At 38.3% G+C, this 20,315-nt stretch overlaps 1 protein-coding gene across 1 annotated transcript in view; it reads left to right on the top strand.

Moving 5' to 3' along the window:
- LOC137394475 (latrophilin-like protein LAT-2) overlaps nt 1-20,315 on the top strand; it is a 39,487-nt gene that overhangs the window by 5,975 nt on the left and 13,197 nt on the right. Inside the window, exons 4-13 of the mRNA XM_068081198.1 lie at nt 4,018-4,254; nt 4,849-4,983; nt 6,060-6,166; nt 11,381-11,539; nt 11,767-11,883; nt 12,660-12,861; nt 12,973-13,170; nt 14,181-14,324; nt 15,136-15,317; nt 16,320-16,499. Of these exons, the coding sequence (XP_067937299.1) occupies nt 4,018-4,254; nt 4,849-4,983; nt 6,060-6,166; nt 11,381-11,539; nt 11,767-11,883; nt 12,660-12,861; nt 12,973-13,170; nt 14,181-14,324; nt 15,136-15,317; nt 16,320-16,499 (1,661 nt within the window). The remainder of the gene's footprint in view (nt 1-4,017; nt 4,255-4,848; nt 4,984-6,059; nt 6,167-11,380; nt 11,540-11,766; nt 11,884-12,659; nt 12,862-12,972; nt 13,171-14,180; nt 14,325-15,135; nt 15,318-16,319; nt 16,500-20,315) is intronic.

The following is a 20,315-nucleotide window of genomic DNA, read 5'->3' as shown; positions in this document are numbered from 1 at the left end:
AAATTGGCTATAGAAGTTGCCTAACCAATACGTGATGAAATGAATTATAGGATTGCCTACTCGATGCATAATGAAATTGGCTATAGAAGTTGCCTACCCGATACGTGATGAAATGAATTATAGGACTGCACACTCAATGCATGATGAAATTGGCTATAGAAGTTGTTTACCCAACACAGGGATGAAATGAATTATAAGATTGCCCACTCAATGCATAATGAAATTGGCTATGGAAGTTGCCTAACCAATACGTGATGAAATGAATTATAGGATTGCCTACTCGATGCATAATGAAATTGGCTATAGAAGTTGCCTACCCGATACGTGATGAAATGAATTATAGGATTGCACACTCAATGCATGATGAAATTGGCTATAGAAGTTGTTTACCCAACACAGGGATGAAATGAATTATAAGATTGCCCACTCAATGCATAATGAAATTGGCTATAGAAGTTGCCTACCTAATACATGATGAAATGAATTATAGGATTGTCTACTCAATGCGTGATGAAATCAGCTATAGAAGTTGCCTACCCGATCCATGGTGACTATAAAAGCTATCATTAATGCTGTGAACTAATCAGTTCCTTTTTTGAAGTCACCTCATTGCAAATTTGTCGAATATAGATTTTTTTTCTGAAATTGAAATGTTTTTACTTTTTTTTGACTCGGACTTAGTATAAGTAACAACTACTGTTGAAGGCATTGGGTTGTAACAATAAATTTATTGACAACATGCAGTAGATAGGTGAAGCATCCTTTATCAGCAAGGTGGCTAAGGGCATGCTCACAAAAACAAGCGCATGCGAAATAGCAGTTGCGTGATTCTGTATTCAAAGCAAAAAACTGCATTACCCATATGTAAAGTTGCTATAAAAACCTTTTTTGTACATCTTGTTTTGATGATGGTTACAAAAAGGTTCGTCATCCATCTCGCTGATTTTTATTTAGCTTTAAGAATGTTTCATTCGTGTCTCTTTTGTCTTCTATTAGCTGCCGGAAAAGCTGCAGACTGTATCTTCTCCATTTGCCTTGGCAAGGGTATTCAGCTGACCATTCATAACCAGACGGTTGAGGTTGGTCGGATGTACCACAGGAATGGAGACTGGACTCAGCTGGTGGTCACATGGACGTCTGAGACCGGTATGGCCCAATAGGAACTGGATAATTGTGAGGGTTTTGAGTGCAGACAGTTGTCATTCATTATTGTAGGCCTAGTCATGCACACTGCATAGATTAGGTAACCATTCTTAGTAGCTTTCTTTCAAGTCTATAGACAGGAGTTGTCCCGTCATGGTCATAAACAAGATCTGTAGTAGAAACTGGTTGATGAAGCATCGGCATTTATATTTTTCACAATCCACATCAGATATCTACATCAGAACATGCAAATCAAACATAGTTAAAGAGGACTTCTTGGAGCAATTAGTAATGCTGCCAGTATATATCGTAGTATATATATAGTATATACGCTGCCATATAGTAGTATATATATATAGTATATATGTTGCCATATAGTAGTATACATGTATATATAGTATATACGCTGCCATATAGTAGTATATATATATAGTATATATGCTGCCATATAGTAGTATATATATAGTATATATGCTGCCATATAGTAGTATATATATATAGTATATATGTTGCCATATAGTAGTATATATATAGTATATATGCTGCCATATAGTAGTATATATATAGTATATATGCTGCCATATAGTAGTATATATATGTAGTATATATGGTGCCGTATAGTAGTATATATATATAGTATATATTCTGCCATATAGTAGTATATATAATGTATATAGTATATATGCTGCCATATAGTTGATAATTTGGATGTTCAACTTTATTAGCCAATATTTATGTGAAAATTGTTTTGCAACTCGTCATGTCATGACGGAATATTTACAAGCAGAAGTTGCCTAAGTATAGTACTAATAAATGAGAAAGGTGTAATCACCGGTACACTATCTGCCATCAATCAATTGATGATGTGGCATATTAGTTGAACCCAACATGGATGAATTGCATGACTTTTGATTTCTAGCGCCCACTACTAAATGTCACATAGTGTAAATGTACTTTTACAAAACACATGCATCTCCTATTTTATCAAGGACATTTATATTCTTGTTTTTATGAGGTGACACATGTAAACTAGAAAAGTAGAGCCAAAACAGCCTCATCAATACTAAACTAAATACGTAGATATACATGTATATATAATCAAAATCTTCAGCAAATACACATTAGACTGTATAAAACCTTTGCATATTTGCATCAGTCTGATAAATGTTGTGCTGTCTCCACTCTATCGATTAAGAGCTATTTTCAGTGCATCATGCATTGGAAGACCTCAAATCTAGGCGTAATCTGCTCAGATTTGAGGTAATTGCTAAGCGATTTTAAATCCTTAGGTTTTACCACAATTTTTTAAAAGTCACACTCAATTGTTCATGAGATTTTTAGTCATCATGCAGATACACAAACCCCTAACCCCATTTGAGGTTTTTGCTAAGTAAATATGCTAAATATGTAAATGTAAAATATGCTAATTTACATACTTTTTATAAGTGAGAAAAATTCATCACAGAATTTTTCTCCCTTGTGATGAAAAATAATAAAAATGACTAACAACGTCTAGACCAGCCGTAACAAAATACCTCAAATCTAGACAAAGACTTTATTACGCCTAGGTCCGCCAATTCGTGAAAAGATATACTGTACTGATTATTTTCCATCTGGCAAGTGAGGTATTGTCTAAACCTGTTTGATTAGGTGTTGTCTACACCTGGTTGATTAGGTGTTGTCTACACCTGGTGGATTAAATTAAGCTTTCATCAAAAGCCTATGCAGTTGCTAATTTATGAATGTTCAATTTATTCAACTTGACAAAATTCGGCAATTCGGCAATTTTCAAAATAATTTGAAAAAAATCTGAATTAAAGAAGTTATTTCCGAGGTAGATGAATGTGGGTAGCATTTTATTTGTATATTTGTATATTTTTTTATGCAAAGGTCAAAAAGATGATAGCTACCTCACTCTACACCCTTCACAACTCACAGACTTAGCCATACATAACTCATGGATATCCACTGATTATATTTACTGATGTTTAGGTGAGCTGAATGTATACCTCAACAAGACAAGGTTACAATCTAAGGGTGCAATTCAGCTTGTGTCCAGAAACCAAGATATCGAGTCCAATGGTTATATGGTCCTGGGGCAGGACTCACCTGATGAGAACAACATATACAACCTTTCTGCTGCTTATGTAGGTCAGTGTCATCACCCCATAGCAGGTATCTAATCTATAGAAGGTAGCGTGTGCAGGTATCTCATCCATAGCAGGTAGCGTGTGCAGTAATTATTTCAAGGCAGGTAGTGCATGTAGGTATCTTTTCCATAGCAAGGAGTGTGTGCAAGTAACTATTTCGTGGCAGGTAGTGTGTGCAGGGATCTCATCCATAGCAGGTAGCGTGTGCAGTAACTATTCCATGGCAGGTAGTGTGTGTAAGTATCTTTTCCATAACATGTAGGGTATGCAGGTAACTATTTCATGGCAGGTAGTGTGTGCAGGTATTTCATCCATAGCAGGTGGTGAATACAGGGAACTATTCAATAGCAGGTAGTGCGTAGTGTTCCAAAGCTGTTAATAGGTGCAGGAAGCCATTACAAGCAGGGTGTAGGCATACCGAGAGACAAATTATTTTTTTTATGGTTTTTAGGTTTTTTGTTACGCGTAATCCTTTCTATAACATTTGATTGAGCTAAGAGTCTCCTTAGCTGTTATTTGTATTTCATATTTCTGGGCTTTACATGAGGAGAGAATGAAACCTTCGAGACACGCTTTGCTTGCTTTTCTCAGCCAAAATTAATCCATTTTTAAGTACATACAGGTACTATTTACTATTTAATAGTTTTTATTCGGCTACAAAGGACTATCTAAGCATTACACAAACTGATACAACATAATCAGTCTCTCATGTGACCTGCCGTAGGCAATCTCGCTCATTTCAACATTTGGCGTGACGTGTTCACGCCTGAGGAGCTGAGTGTACTTCAATCAGATTGTTCCTTCACGCACTGCGGAAATGGAGTCGAGTGGGTCGACCTGAGAGAAGGCACAAGAGGAACTGCGAGGTTACGCTGGCCATCAGGGATCGATATCAGCCATCACTGCTTCAGCAAAGCTGAGGCCCTGGAGACATGTGACAAATACTGCAGCTTCGTGATAGGTAATAATAGCCTGAGGTTCCTTGTAAGAATAGCTTTGATTGCTTATAGCAACATCTTGGTGTTTTGTAGGTGTAGCCTGTGATCAACTTGTTACAATGGCCTGTTATTGGCTCAGTCATTCGCCCTTGGTTTTCTTTAGTTGAGCATGGTATAGGGAAAGTAGTTTCACTGAGGGAGCATGAATAGGCCGTTTATGGTACTTTTATACCTGTTTTGCTGTGCTCTGAGATAACCTATGTGTGTACAGGAAACAAATCATTAAATTTTCCGCCTGAAATGGAGCTGCTGTAATTAGCCTAAGAACTAGCATATTTTGCTTCCCAGTTTTATAAAGTGGATACTTCGTCATCGTTATAAAATACTTCACACTCAGAGAGCCATGTGTGGAGTGAGTAAAGCTACCGGATGCTTAAGTAGGCCATAGTGGTTCCATTTCCGATCCCTCAGTGGTATTACTCTGTCTACGGATTACAATACTTTGTGTATTGCTAACCTTGCACTCACTTAGCTAAATAAAGCATATATGATTGAATATAAAGAGGACAACTTCACAGTCTTTTCTTTGGAGTTTAGCTTGGCTGCTCCTATTTAAGGTGTGCAATGTAAGCAGGAGATCAGAGAGAGTGTCCGGTGGGGAAGGACAAAGGCTGAGCCAGAAGATGGTTCTTTGGCTATTGTTAGAAATCCGTGTCCTGGTGTCGACACATCAGATAACAGAACAGACATACGTAAGTCTTGGCTTATATCTAGCATTACTGAAACTATGTGTACCCTGGGTCATAGGGTAATCAGCGTGTGAGCTCTGTGGCTAAAATATATTTCCTGTGGATTTGATGCCGCAACTAAATGAAATATTGTTTATTGTAAAAGCCAGCTCTCACTTTCAGTAGATATAAAAATATTGAAAAGATAATTTTCTATTTTTTTTCAGATTATGCGTAGTTATTCATCTACCAACATTCAACATAAAATGAGACTTCTATTTTCTAAACTTAAACTTCCACATCAAATTTTCTGAAATGTGAAACCAAAGCTTCACATTTTCAATAACTGCTCCTGCTCGTTGACTGTTCTCTGTTTAACAGCAAAAAATTATTCACCTATTTGCCAACAAAAGCTGTATGTTGTATAGCCTTGGTGCCTTCCTTTGTCTGCATCATATCCACTATATTTATTCAAGTATAACATGCTTCTTTGAGTTTTGAATGAAAATTGGTACCCATTTTATTGACCATTTTTTCTTGGTCAAACTTAGAATAAGTAACAATTACTGTTGAAGACTTATAATAAGTATCAGCTACTAAACTATTGTTGAAGACATGGGGTTGTAATAATAAATTTATTGACAACATGCGGTAGATAGGTGGAGCATCCTTTATCAGCAAGGTGGCTAAGGGCACGCTAACAAGAACAAGCGCATGCGAAATAACAGTTGCATTGTTCTGTATTCAAAGCAAGAAACCATATAACCATTATGTAAAGTTGCTATGAAAACTTGTTTTACACCTTGCTTTGAAACATGGTTACACTGTGTACTGTAGCTAGAATGAGCAGTCTTGATGCAACAGCATGCTATGTGGCTGTCTCTATTTACTCGTCTATAATATTTGTCTGTGATGTCTTAATTTTTTATTAAAAATTTGTACAAAGTTTTGCGCATTTTGCTCGGATAAACACGGTACTTTAGTTTATTTTAAGGTATGTTAAATTATATGTCAGCACTTGGCACTTGGCACTTGGCCAGCAACTCTCGGACTTCGAATGTCGTTATCAAGCTGTTAAGTCGACTTAGTGTCTTTTTTAGCGATGGCAAACAGATCGTGTGAGTCGAGTTCTGATAAAGTCGGCATTTGGGGAGAGCCTCAGATGGATGCCTGTCTCTCTCCTTTTTTTAGGACTTTCTCTCGGAAGGTGAGAAGAGCAGAAAGGAATGAGCCTTTGTTTTGATCAGCCTATTTAAACAAAGGTTTACTAAAGATTTCGACTTAGTCTGATTGTTTTTCAATTTCCAAGTAGTGTTATTTATAGTTACATTATGGATATGATAGATATAAACTTTATTTACACCGGTCAATGGTATTTAGAGCAAATTAGATCAGTAGACAAAAACAAAGAATATTGATGTAAATTATATGTATTGAAAGACAAACCTCATTTTCCATAACTCTGTTTTATAATGTAAATCGGCAAAGTGTTTGTGTCTGGTATAAAGTGTAGTAGTTTTTTGGGGAAGTAAAAATTTAATGAATGATCAGGCCGATTGGAGATACGATTTCAGTATCTTTGACAGCGAATATCTAAAAACACATTTAGCTCCTCAGCATTAAGGGCATTTAGACTCTGCTTGTAACTGTTCATATCAGGTAGCATAACCCTGAAACATAATTTTTAAACATGAATGTTTCATGATTAACCACAATTGTAAAGAAATTCCGGATGTAGCTTATCAGAAGAAGACCGGACATGCTCTACTCCTTAATTTTTCCAAAGTGTGAAAAAAACTGATTCAATATTATAACCGAACGAGTAAATTTTTTTAAATATTTTATTACATTATTTATTGTGATAATCGACATTCATGACAAAATGACATTAATACTACATCTCTCAGCGTTATTCAAAAAGTATTACAGATGCAATATATAATGAGCATTTGGACATATAATGAGCATTTGGACATATAATGAGCATTTGGACTACAAACATAACATAACAGCAAAAGATAGTAGCTGAACGAACAACTAAGCAGTGTAAAGTGGACAGTAAAAAATGATCTACAAATTCGTCAAACCTCGTGTATTTCCTATTGAGATGTAAATAAGTTGTCAAAAGGTTTCTGTTTAACGACACCGTCCCTACCTTAACCTCAAATGTATGCATTACTTTGAGGCTTAATGTTGGATAGATGAGCATTATGCTTACAATCGCAGTTAAACTTCATGTGCTGTTTGTATACATGTTTGCTGCTTTTTGTGATGTTATAGCTTCAGATGGTTTGGTTTAGACTAGAAGGCACATTTGATTATTTGTTCAATTCTCAGTTGTTTAGCTAATCAACCAGCAGTTCTGTATTAATCCATTTCACTCTCTCCAATTGGTCCAACTTTCATCTTCAGCTAAATCGAATCTGCTAGGATAATCTAACCTAAGAGTATCAAAGTGCGGTTGGTTTGTCTCCCTCTCCTACTACAAGATTGAATGAGTTGAACAGTCACAGGCACCATATAGCATTATCAGAGATTTCATTGTAGATGTTCTAAGGTGGTACAAGAGTGCAAGAAATACAGGTTGTAGTAGTAGTAGTAGCCTATCAGATTACCAGATTCAGGCAAGAAGTATTTCATTCTGGAATTTCCCAAAGTTATTTTAGAGTCGTTTGAACACTATAACTAAATAATTAAACATATACTGATTCTAGATTCTGAACTCAGTTAAACAATGGAAGATTAACAATGGAGTTTTGTAGAGTTATTGTTTGTAGCCTATTCTATTCATCGTCTACTAAAATCCTGTTAGCGATCAACATCCCATACAAGTATAAACTAGTACAAGTATACAACCATGAAACTCAGTGGTTATCAAGAAGTGCTTGTGCTTCTACAGACAACCATGAAACTCAGTGGATATCAAGTGGTGCTCGTGCTTCTACAGACAACCATGGAACTCAGTGGTTATCAAGTGGTGCTCATGCTTCTACAGACAACCATGGAACTCAGTGGTTATCAAGTGGTGCTCATGCTTCTACAGACAACCATGAAACTCAGTGGTTATCCAGAGGTGCTCGTGCTTCTACAGACAACCATGGAACTCAGTGGATATCAAGAGGTACTCGTGATTCTACAGACAACCATGAAACTCAGTGGTTATCAAGAGGTGCTCATGCTTCTACAGACAACCATGGAACTCAGTGGTTATCAAGTGGTGCTCGTGCTTCTACAGACAACCATGGAACTCAGTGGATATCAAGTGGTGCTCATGCTTCTACAGACAACCATGAAACTCAGTGGTTATCCAGAGGTGCTCGTGCTTCTACAGACAACCATGGAACTCAGTGGATATCAAGAGGTACTCGTGATTCTACAGACAACCATGAAACTCAGTGGTTATCAAGAGGTGCTCATGCTTCTACAGACAACCATGGAACTCAGTGGTTATCAAGTGGTGCTCGTGCTTCTACAGACAACCATGGAACTCAGTGGTTATCAAGAGGTGCTCGTGCTTCTACAGACAACCATGGAACTCAGTGGTTATCAAGTGGTGCTCGTGCTTCTACAGACAACCATGGAACTCAGTGGATATCAAGAGGTGCTCGTGCTTCTACAGACAACCATGGAACTCAGTGGTTATCAAGAGGTGCTCATGCTTCTACAGACAACCATGAAACTCAGTGGTTATCCAGAGGTGCTCGTGCTTCTACAGACAACCATGGAACTCAGTGGATATCAAGTGGTGCTCATGCTTCTACAGACAACCATGGAACTCAGTGGATATCAAGAGGTGCTCATGCTTCTACAGACAACCATGGAACTCAGTGGTTATCAAGTGGTGCTCGTGCTTCTACAGACAACCATGGAACTCAGTGGATATCAAGTGGTGCTCATGCTTCTACAGACAACCATGGAACTCAGTGGTTATCAAGGGGTGCTCATGCTTCTACAGACAACCATGAAACTCAGTGGTTATTAAGAGGTACTCGTGCTTCTACAGACAACCATAGAACTCAGTGGTTATCAAGAGGTGCTCGTGCTTCTACAGACAACCATGGAACTCAGTGGTTATCAAGAGGTGCTCGTGCTTCTACAGACAACCATGAAACTCAGTGGTTATTAAGAGGTGCTCGTGCTTCTACAGACAACCATGGAACTCAGTGGATATCAAGAGGTACTCGTGATTCTACAGACAACCATGAAACTCAGTGGTTATCAAGAGGTGCTCATGCTTCTACAGACAACCATGGAACTCAGTGGTTATCAAGTGGTGCTCATGCTTCTACAGACAACCATGGAACTCAGTGGTTATCAAGTGGTGCTCATGCTTCTACAGACAACCATGAAACTCAGTGGTTATTAAGAGGTGCTCGTGCTTCTACAGACAACCATAGAACTCAGTAGTTATCAAGAGGTGCTCGTGCTTCTACAGACAACCATGGAACTCAGTGGTTATCAAGAGGTGCTCGTGCTTCTACAGACAACCATGAAACTCAGTGGTTATTAAGAGGTGCTCGTGCTTCTACAGACAACCATAGAACTCAGTAGTTATCAAGAGGTGCTCGTGCTTCTACAGACAACCATGGAACTCAGTGGTTATCAAGTGGTGCTCATGCTTCTACAGACAACCATGGAACTCAGTGGTTATCAAGTGGTGCTCATGCTTCTACAGACAACCATGGAACTCAGTGGTTATCAAGAGGTGCTCGTGCTTCTACAGACAACCATGAAACTCAGTGGTTATTAAGAGGTGCTCGTGCTTCTACAGACAACCATAGAACTCAGTGGTTATCAAGAGGTGCTCGCGCTTCTACAGACAACCATAGAACTCAGTGGTTATCAAGAAGTGCTCGTGCTTCTACAGACAACCATGAAACTCAGTGGTTATTAAGAGGTGCTCGTGCTTCTACAGACAACCATAGAACTCAGTGGTTATCAAAAGGTGCTCGTGCTTCTACAAACAACCATGGAACTCAGTGGTTATCAAGAGGTGCTCGTGCTTCTACAGACAACCATGGAACTCAGTGGTTATCAAGTGGTGCTCGTGCTTCTACAGACAACCATGGAACTCAGTGGGTATCAAGAGGTGCTCATGCTTCTACAGACAACCACGGAATTCAGTGGTTATCAAGTGGTGCTCATGCTTCTACAGACAACCATGGAACTCAGTGGGTATCAAGAGGTGCTCGTGCTTCTACAGACAACCATGGAACTCAGTGGTTATCAAGAGGTGCTCATGCTTCTACAGACAACCATGGAACTCAGTGGTTATCAAGTGGTGCTCGTGCTTCTACAGACAACCATGGAACTCAGTGGATATCAAGAGGTGCTCGTGCTTCTACAGACAACCATAGAACTCAGTGGATATCAAGAGGTGTTCATGCTTCTACAGACAACCATGGAACTCAGTGGTTATCAAGGGGTGCTCGTGCTTTTACAGACAACCATGGAACTCAGTGGTTATTAAGAGGTGTTCATGCTTCTACAGACAACCATGGAACTCAGTGGTTATCAAGTGGTGCTCGTGCTTCTACAGACAACCATGGAACTCAGTGGTTATTAAGAGGTGTTCATGCTTCTACAGACAACCATAGAACTCAGTGGTTATCAAGGGGTGCTCGTGCTTTTACAGACAACCATGGAACTCAGTGGTTATCAAGAGGTGCTCGTGCTTCTACAGACAACCATGGAACTCAGTGGTTATCAAGGGGTGCTCGTGCTTCTACAGACAACCATGGAACTCAGTGGTTATCAAGAGGTGCTCGTGCTTCTACAGACAACCATGGAACTCAGTGGATATCAAGAGGTGCTCGTGCTTCTACAGACAACCATGGAACTCAGTGGTTATCAAGTGGTGTTCATGCTTCTACTGACAACCATGGAACTCAGTGGATATCAAGTGGTGCTCATGCTTCTACAGACAACCATGGAACTCAGTGGTTATTAAGAGGTGTTCATGCTTCTACAGACAACCATGGAACTCAGTGGTTATCAAGTGGTGCTCGTGCTTTTACAGACATTTTCTGAGACTTCTGAAAGACACCGTACAGTGAGAATATCAATGGAGGAGCGTGAACAAAAGTGAAAAATTACACGTTTGATTTCAGTAGGCAATGATTTAGTTAAATTAGTATTGATAAAAAGGCATCTATAGAGGTACTTCAGGATAGAAAGCAGTAGAGAAAATTCATTAAATAACTGACCGCTTGATGAAAGATGGATGTCACTCAGACTATCCCGTATTTAATGGTGTACTTATTTTGGTTAGAAGTGATACAGTAGAGTCTATGAACAAGTTTACCAGTTTTTGTATAACTGCGAGTATATGCTGTACTGTAAATATCTGGATACAAAACACACTCTTACATTGAAGTTACTCGGTATGCTGTTGCTTCAATCTCATCTTACATTCCTTTAGGTCAAGTCATATGAAACTAATGCTGGCAAATCATTTGATGAACGGTTTGTACACTCTTTGCTTTCTCTGCTCAGTAACCACACCAGAACATGGACATATGCAAATCCAGTAGAGATATCTGTTACTATCAGCTCCATGTCTACCCTCCTGCATCTGCAGGTAAGACTCCGGCCAGCTGTTGGTTTATTCATTGATTGCATGGCTGTAGAGCTTTTAGATAAGGGTGATTTTCATACTCGCTAGATTCGACATGGCATGTCTCTACAGGTGCTTAGTCATGAATTCCGTGATAGTTGTCAGTTTCTCTTTACATGAAACTAGTTGAATTTCTATTCAACTGCAAGGCTAAAGCATGTCCACCTTAAACGTAAATATTTTAATTTTAGAAAGTCGAACTAGAACGGCTCATCAACAACCATCTTAGGGATGAGCACCAGATGTACTACTCGGAAAAATTACCCGGTCGGGTTATGAGCTATAATGACACCATCTCCCTCCTCAATGTGTGTATTACAGTTTCAGACTTTCTTATATGAACAGATTTCTCTAGACTATGAAGTTCTTTAGAATGGCTAAACTTTCTTAGATCAATTGATTAATTCATTAAAAAAGTTTTTATTTTTGTTAACTTTATATTATAATAAGAAGTCCTTGTCATATTGTCTCAGTTGTGAGAATGGCAGAAGAGGTCCTTGTCATATTGTCTCTGTTATAAGAATAACAGAAGAGGTCCTTGTCATATTGTCTCTGTTATAAGAGTAGCAAAAGAGGTCCTTGTCATAATTTCTTCATTATAAGAACAGCAGAAGAGGTCATTGTCATAAATTATTGTCTCTGTTATAAGAATAGCAGAAAAGGTCCTTGTCATATTGTCTCTGTTATAAGAATAGCAGAAGAGGTCCTTGTCATAATGTCTCTGTTATAAGAATAGCAGAAGAGGTCCTTGTCATGTTGTAAAAGCTGATGTGAGCTGGCTTCCTAAATACCAGAGAGGTGTGCATAAATTGCTCTGTTACATTAACGATAGATTGCTACATTAACCATAGAATATACAGCTGTATAATTATTATCTACTGAAATCTCGTTTGTTCTTCAGGGGTTTTCACAGGCAGCAAATTGGTTCTAACAGATATAAATGTGCATTATTGGAATGGCTCATTGTGGGCTTGTTAGCCTACTCATGTAGTGTTCAAGTACACAAATATGATTACTTCACTTCATAATGGGTTGTGATGTCACTGTTATCACTGTTTAATCAGAGCTCTTCATTTACCTTTAGTTGCACCTGTCTGTGCTCAACACCCTCATGGACGGGAGGCACGATGCCGGGTGGAATAAGACGCTGCCTCTCGGTCAGGAGTCCGATGAACTTTTACAGCTTATTGAAGAGTTTGTCTATGCGCTTGTCCTTAGCCTGAGATACCACCAGATTAGTGAATCCTCACAGAACTCTGTTTATCGCAAGTCTCTCCAAAATATAGGTAAGCTTCTTCTTTGTGCTTGTTTCTGATAGCCACTCGCTACTCTGCCCGCTACTCTGCCCGCTACTCTACCCGCTACTCTGCCCGCTACTCTGCCCGCTACTCTGCCAGCTACTCTGTCCGCTACTCTGCCCGCTACTCTGCCCGCTACTCTGCCCGCTACTCTGCCCGCTACTCTGCCCGCTACTCTGTCCCCTACTCTACCCGCTACTCTGCTCGCTACTCTGCCCGCTACTCTGTCCGCTACTCTGCCCGCTACTCTGTCCGCTACTCTGCCCGCTACTCTGCCCGTTACTCTGCTCGCTACCTGCCCGCTACTCTGCCCGCTACTCTGCCCGCTACTCTGCCCGCTACTCTGCCCGCTACTCTGTCCCCTACTCTACCCGCTACTCTGCTCGCTACTCTGCCCGCTACTCTGCCCGCTACTCTGCCCGCTACTCTGCCCGCTACTATGTCCGCTATTCTGTCCGCTACTCTGCCCGTTACTCTGCTCGCTACCTGCCCGCTACTCTGCCCGCTACTCTGCCCGCTACTCTGCCCGCTACTCTGCCCGCTACTCTGCCCGCTACTCTACCCGCTACTTTGCCCGCTAGTCTGCCCGCTACTCTACCCGCTACTCTGCCCGATATTCTGCTCGCTACTCTGCCTGATACTCTGCCTGCTACTCAAACTATTTGATGAAAGTCATATGATGGTTCATTTTAGTAACACTTGTCAACTGATATGACCAGATACACCGACGGTTCAGATGTATCTAGCAACTTTTTATCCTTGTATGCTTACCTTGTATGTTCGCCTCGTATGCTAACCCCATTTGCTAATCTCATGTCTTGACCATGTATGTTAACCTCGTATGTTAACCTCATATGTTAACCTCGAATGTGAATCTCGTATGTTAGCCTCGTATGTTTACCTCATATGCTCACCACATATGTTAATTTCATATCTTAAGCGTCTATGTTAACCTTGTATGTTAACCTTTTATATTAACCTCATATGTTAACCTTGAATGTTAATCTCGTATGTTAGCCTCGTATGTTTACCTCGTATGCTCATCTCATATGTTAATTTCATATCTTAAGCGTGTATGTTAACCTTGTATGTTAACCTTGTATATTAACCTCATATGTTAACCTTGAATGTTAATCTCGTATGTTAGCCTCTTATGTTTACCTCGTATGCTTATCTCATATGTTAATTTCATATCTTAACCTTGTATGTTAACCATGTATGTTAACCTTGTATGTTAACCATGTATGTTAACCTCGGTTGAAACCTGATTGGAACTTATAAACAGTTGTAATTCTCTATTTTTGCAGATCTCAAAGTGCAAATAGTAGAACTAGCCACTTTTGAAGGATTTATCTTCCCCGATATAAGCGACCAATTCGCCATAGGAATGGTTGAGGACCCGGCTATAGCCTATTACAGCCTTGAAGAAGAAACTTTCACCTCAACAGATGGTTAGAATTAACTAGCTGTATATGTTAGATTGATCACACCAATTTATCACTGATCCTTCATCTTTACCTGTTCCCTTCAAGATAAAGACAGATTACATATTGTATTATCAAATGGGCATTATAGCAAGTGGGCATTATAGCAAGTGGGCATTATAGCTTACGCTCCCGAAAAATAAACTTGCGCAAATTTTCACTAGATTTTATCAGAAAGTATCAGTATTTTTTGTCATTTGCAATTACTTTTGATGTTTGCGATGATCTGACTACCAGGATGTTTAAGGATTAAAATCGACAAAACTTGATCGTGGTTACAACGCCCAGATCAAGCGAAAGTGCGATTACGACGCCTATAGTTGCGAGAAGGCTGACAGAATAGAGACCCATAATGCTGCTATCTAAATGCAATAGCCGGCAGCAATAATGAGAGACAGCAGCTGAGCAACTAGTGACATCATTTTGGCATGTATTTTTCTTCTAAGCGTTTTACCCGCGATCAAGTTTTGTCGATTTTAATCTTGAAACATACTAGCAGTCAGATCATCTCAAACATCAAAGTCAATCACGAATAACACAATGTCTGATACTTTCGGATAAAATCTGTTAAAATTTTGTGTAAGCTCATCTCTAAATATAGCACAGGTGCACCAACATCTTTGCAGTTTCATGTCATGTTTGTTAACCATATTTCTCAGTTATGACGATGTTCTCATGCTTACAGACGCTTCCACTTGAACTCATTTCATGGTGTCTCCTTGATTAGCTTGCAGTTTACATTCTATAGTAACTTACAGCTAATTAGCTGTGTTTGCAGGTTACTTGTATGTAGCTGCCGTGAGACTTGGCACTTTCACCCGGCTCCTCTACGATCCTCGGTATCACAGAGAGGACTCGATCAACACCCCTGTCTTCAGGGTAGAAATCTATGAACCTTCCGGAAGCAAGCTCATCGCTTCTAATAGCACAACCGTGAGATTGTCCTTCCTTTACAGCAATGTGAGTCACTTGTTTTGGACCCTAAACTTTATTTTAGTTCTGACTATCATATAACTCCAAAGCTCCTGCATTAGATACCGTGTGTTAGTTGTCTGACCATCACAGGATTATCTAGAATGAACACAGTCGAGACTAGCTCTACTACATTTAATTTAATTCTATTCTAATTATTTAATACAATCTATTCTATTGCATTTGGTGAGAGTTTTACACTTAGCATGGTTGTACTATTCATTCACATTTATTACCTTTATTACAGTATCACTACTACTTCTATTACAGTATCACTACTACCTCTATTACAGTATCACTACTATTTCTATTACAGTATAACTACTACCTCTATTACAGTATTACTACTACCTCTATTACAGTATCACTACTATTTCTATTACAGTATCACTACTACCTCTATTACAGTAACACTACTACCTCTATTACAGTAACACTACTACCTCTATTACAGTATCACTACTACCTCTATTACAGTATCACTACTACCTCTATTACAGTATCACTACTACCTCTATTACTGTACCACTACTACCTCTATAACAGTATCACTCCTACCTCTATTACAGTATCACTACTACTTCTATTACAGTATCCCTACTACCTCTATTACAGTATAACTACTACCTCTATTACAGTATCACTACTACCTCTATTACAGTATCACTACTACTTCTATTACATTATCACTACTACCTCTATTACAGTATCACTACTACTTCTATTACAGTATCACTGCTACCTCTATTACAGTAACACTACTACCTCTATTACAGTAACACTACTACCTCTATTACAGTATCACTACTACCTCTATTACAGTATCACTACTACCTCTATTACTGTACCACTACTACCTCTATAACAGTATCACTCCTACCTCTATTACAGTATCACTACTACTTCTATTACAGTATAACTACTACCTCTATTACAGTATAACTACTACCTCTATTACAGTAACACTAGTACACTTTCTGTGTGATACAGAAGAACAACATATCCAATCCAGAATGCGTAGCCATAGTGCATGGAAACAGTTCAGCAAATATAGTCTGGAATAGGGATACATCTCCTTGCATCGTGATTTCAAACAGTACGGAGGCCGTGGAGTGCGAATGCCAAGGGAATTCCTTTTTTGCTGCCACTACAGACATGTACAATGAACACGTATGTTACTCTAATAGCATAAATAAGTCTTTGCAAACTCCATCCTGCTAAGATACACACTGTATAATAAGCACTACCAGCTCAAATACAAGTCTTTAGTATTAAATATGTAGAGTTTAGTGAAGAATTTTAAACTGTTTCGCAGTCTGTAAATAAAATTCATTGATTAATGATAAAATATTCAGCTGAGTTTCACCATGAGATATAGTAGTTATTGTGATGTACAGCATGTTGCTAAACCACAGAAAACAGGCGGGCAATACCTGATAGAGTAACTGGAACGTCAGATAATTCACCTGTCCATCAGTGTTGAGAGATGGTGAACTCACTGCCCGACTAATAGAACTGATTTAGGACTGTTCATCAGTGTCGTTATAAAGCAACCTGTCTACCAGTGTCGGTATATAGCTAACTCACCCGCCGCCTTTCTAATAAGACTGATTTAAAGTTACCTGTTCATGAGTGTCGCTCTAAAGCTACCTGTCTACCAGTGTCAAAATAAATCTACCTACCTATTAAACATATTTCTACTTAATTCTGGCTGCTAGCGAGTTGTCACAAAACTGTACTGTGTGTTTTGTCCTAAATTATTCACACATTTTGCCTTATGCAATACAACAGGCTGAGCCGCTTCTAAAAGATCCGAAGTAAGGTGACTGCTAAAGAATACAGTGCACCCTCGAGATACGATGTTAATTCGTTCCAGAGTTGGCATCGTATGGTGAAAAATTCGTATATCGGGGTATAAAGACCATTGTAATTATACAATGCAAACACCCCCTGGTAAAAATCGTCAATTTTGTTTATAAAAATGTGTACATATTGACAATTAGCAACAAAATAGTATGTTAACTTTAGTAATTATAGTTACCTACAGTAACTGTATTGTATTTAGTGTATTTAATGGTTATGATCTGCAATAAAACGCAAAATTATAATGTGTGTACCAAATGTAGTACGTACGGTAAGGAGTTCTTGCCTTCAAAAGGTACGCATAACATAAACTTTGAATTCACTTCAAGTAAGTTTAGCTTGCTAAGCCTACACTTAAAACTAAGTTTTAGTATGTATTTTGAACTATTTTACTGAATTTCAACTTTTTATTACGAAATTTTATCCTTCAGCAGTTCCTATCTTCACTTTCACTATAAACTTTAGCCTATCTGGTTGAAATCTTTTTCGACCTAAATCAATAAGGCCGAGCGATGCAGTTATAGAAAGCGGCTTCTCGCACACTTGACCATTTAATGGCTACCGAAAAGAAAAATTAAATTATATTTTCTATACTGGACGTACATACCTTTGGAGTAACGTAGCTGGTACATGTAGCGGGTAAAGCAGAGAGGAAGCAAAAACGTATCAATGTTAATTATGGTGCTGTACATTTGAAAATAAATTTAAAACGTAATTAATTGGAATTTTTTAGCACACTAAAAGAAGTTGTCCATTCCTGTCCAAAATTTCTACGAAAAAATTAATGGTGCAATGCAGAAAATTGCTAGCTAGCGCTTGTAAAAGGATCCAGAGAATGTGGTACAGTAGTTTGTCTTGTATGAAATGTGCACAAGAATCAATGTAACCATACATACAAAGTTTGTACGTAGTTATACCCTATGGGGGACAGGGCTTTAGCAAGTTTTAGAAAGTCATGTGGATGCGTCGACTATCTTGAGTAGCTAGTTATATGAGTTACATACATACATACATACATACATACATACGATGAATTGTATTCACGTAGAAGATAACAAGCCCATAAGCAAAGACATGGTTAAACAAGAAAATATAACATAAAATCAAAAGGAAACAAATAAAATGAATAAAATATGAAAAACATGCCACACAAGAGATAAATAATATATATTATACATGCATTGTTTTAATGTACTAGTCCACATCAGTAAATTAAACACTTGAAACATTTCTGCGAATGTGGGATTTTCTGTATTTACTAAATCTTCGCCTTTACAAAATGGTTGCTCCTTTTGAATGCTGATCGCGTGCATGACCTAGCTCATTCAAATCTTCAGTCGGAAGCTCTCTCTTGTGCTTGCTTTAATAGAGTTCTTGTTTTAATAATAATTACAAATGCAGATTGGTTGCGATCATATTCCTTGACAATGTTAATAATACGGGTCCCTTCTTCTTATTTACGACATCCAACTTTGTTGACATAGAAATCATTTTTCTTTCGTTTTGTAACGTTTGTATCGGTCTCAGATTCTATAGATAACGAATTAAATGTAGATAGTTGTAGTTATATACGTATGCTGACTTGAATGTTTATAGTAAAAGCTATAATAACGCTACAAATGAATATTTGCTCTCGCTTTGTGTGAAATTTTCCACGCGGACATGAGAGAAGTCGATCATCGTGTCTCTTCTAAAAGTTCTAAGAATGTTTTCGGCAAACTATATTTCGGTGTCTTTTTTATTTCGACGTGTGTTATGAGCACACCGACGGCCAAATTTTAACTCGGGCGAAACTTTTTTCAAATTCGTATGGTGAAATAAAATTCGTATAGCGAGGTAAAGATATCACAATACAGACGGTTCCCTACTTACGAACATTCGAGTTACGAACAACGGTACATACGAACGCATGTACGTTGTTCGTAACTCGATTAACTTTCGAATTATTTGTTTGAACTTTACATACGTATTGTAAAGAGATTTGCCGGCCTTTACTTGGCAAGATCTCTACTAATAAATAAAGATAAGAGAGTGCCTGTGGTTTTATTCAGCCTTTAATTAGCGAAGGAAATTTCACCAGCCGAGGAGCATACGGCTATCTGCTCTGCTCAACTAATAAATGAGCGCACTCATTTATGTGTATACAATAATATCAACCGTTCCGGCTAACGGCAAATGGTAAGAACACCGGCTAACAAGGTGAATGAATAGGACCGCTAGCGCGTTGGTATGACAACAATATAAGTGACGATAAGTGATGGTGCTATGACGGTATATCAGATATAACAATAGCATAACGAGTGAAACAACGATATAATAAACGGACAACACATACAAAAAATAAGACAACAACAATAAGTGATAGCATAACGATTAAAACAACAATATAATAGAAAGGACAAGACATACAATAAATAAGAAATGCAGTGTCATGGCCCGGCGTCCACCAAAGTATTATTTCCGTTTTATTAAATATTTTTTTCAATACAAACCAATACAGGTTAATTATACAAGCCTTAAACATACTTATATAAACCTTCAATATACTTATATAGGCCTTAAACATAAATTATAATACAAAATATAGCACTGAAGCAACTTACGAACAAATTCACCTTACGAACAATCGTTTGGAACGTAACGCGTTCGTAGGTTGGGAACCGTCTGTATTTGCCTTCGTAAGGTGAAAAAATCGTATATCAGGGTAATCGTATCTCGAGGGTGCACTGTACATGTATTGACTTAGGATTTAGGGAGTTGCCTCCTCATGCAATTCAATTTAGCTCGTTTATGGTGAACTGCTCAAGACTATGAAAGTCACCAATGTTTTTGGTAAATTTTGTCTAAGTATAAACTGCAGCTGAGTGCCAGGTTGTGAGAAAAGTCAAATAGTATTAATACTAGTTTATACTCTTTTAGTACACATTCTCAATGACGTCTCCATGGCAACTCGATAATACCTTTATGGCTGTATTAAGTCATAGGGCAATAAGTTGCATTGATTTTAATTCTGTGGTAAAAATAATTTATAAGTGTAATTGGAACAACCCTCTAGTGTTTTTAACTTGACCTTTTTTAAGTTTAAAACTTGAAAAAATAAAAAATTCTTTAGTTTTTGATTCT

Source organism: Watersipora subatra, chromosome 4 (genome assembly GCF_963576615.1).
Source record: "Watersipora subatra chromosome 4, tzWatSuba1.1, whole genome shotgun sequence".
Taxonomy (NCBI): Eukaryota; Metazoa; Bryozoa; class Gymnolaemata; order Cheilostomatida; family Watersiporidae; genus Watersipora; species Watersipora subatra.
The sequence above is the reverse complement of the archived record's forward strand: the minus strand, read 5'-3'. Positions and strand labels throughout refer to the sequence as shown.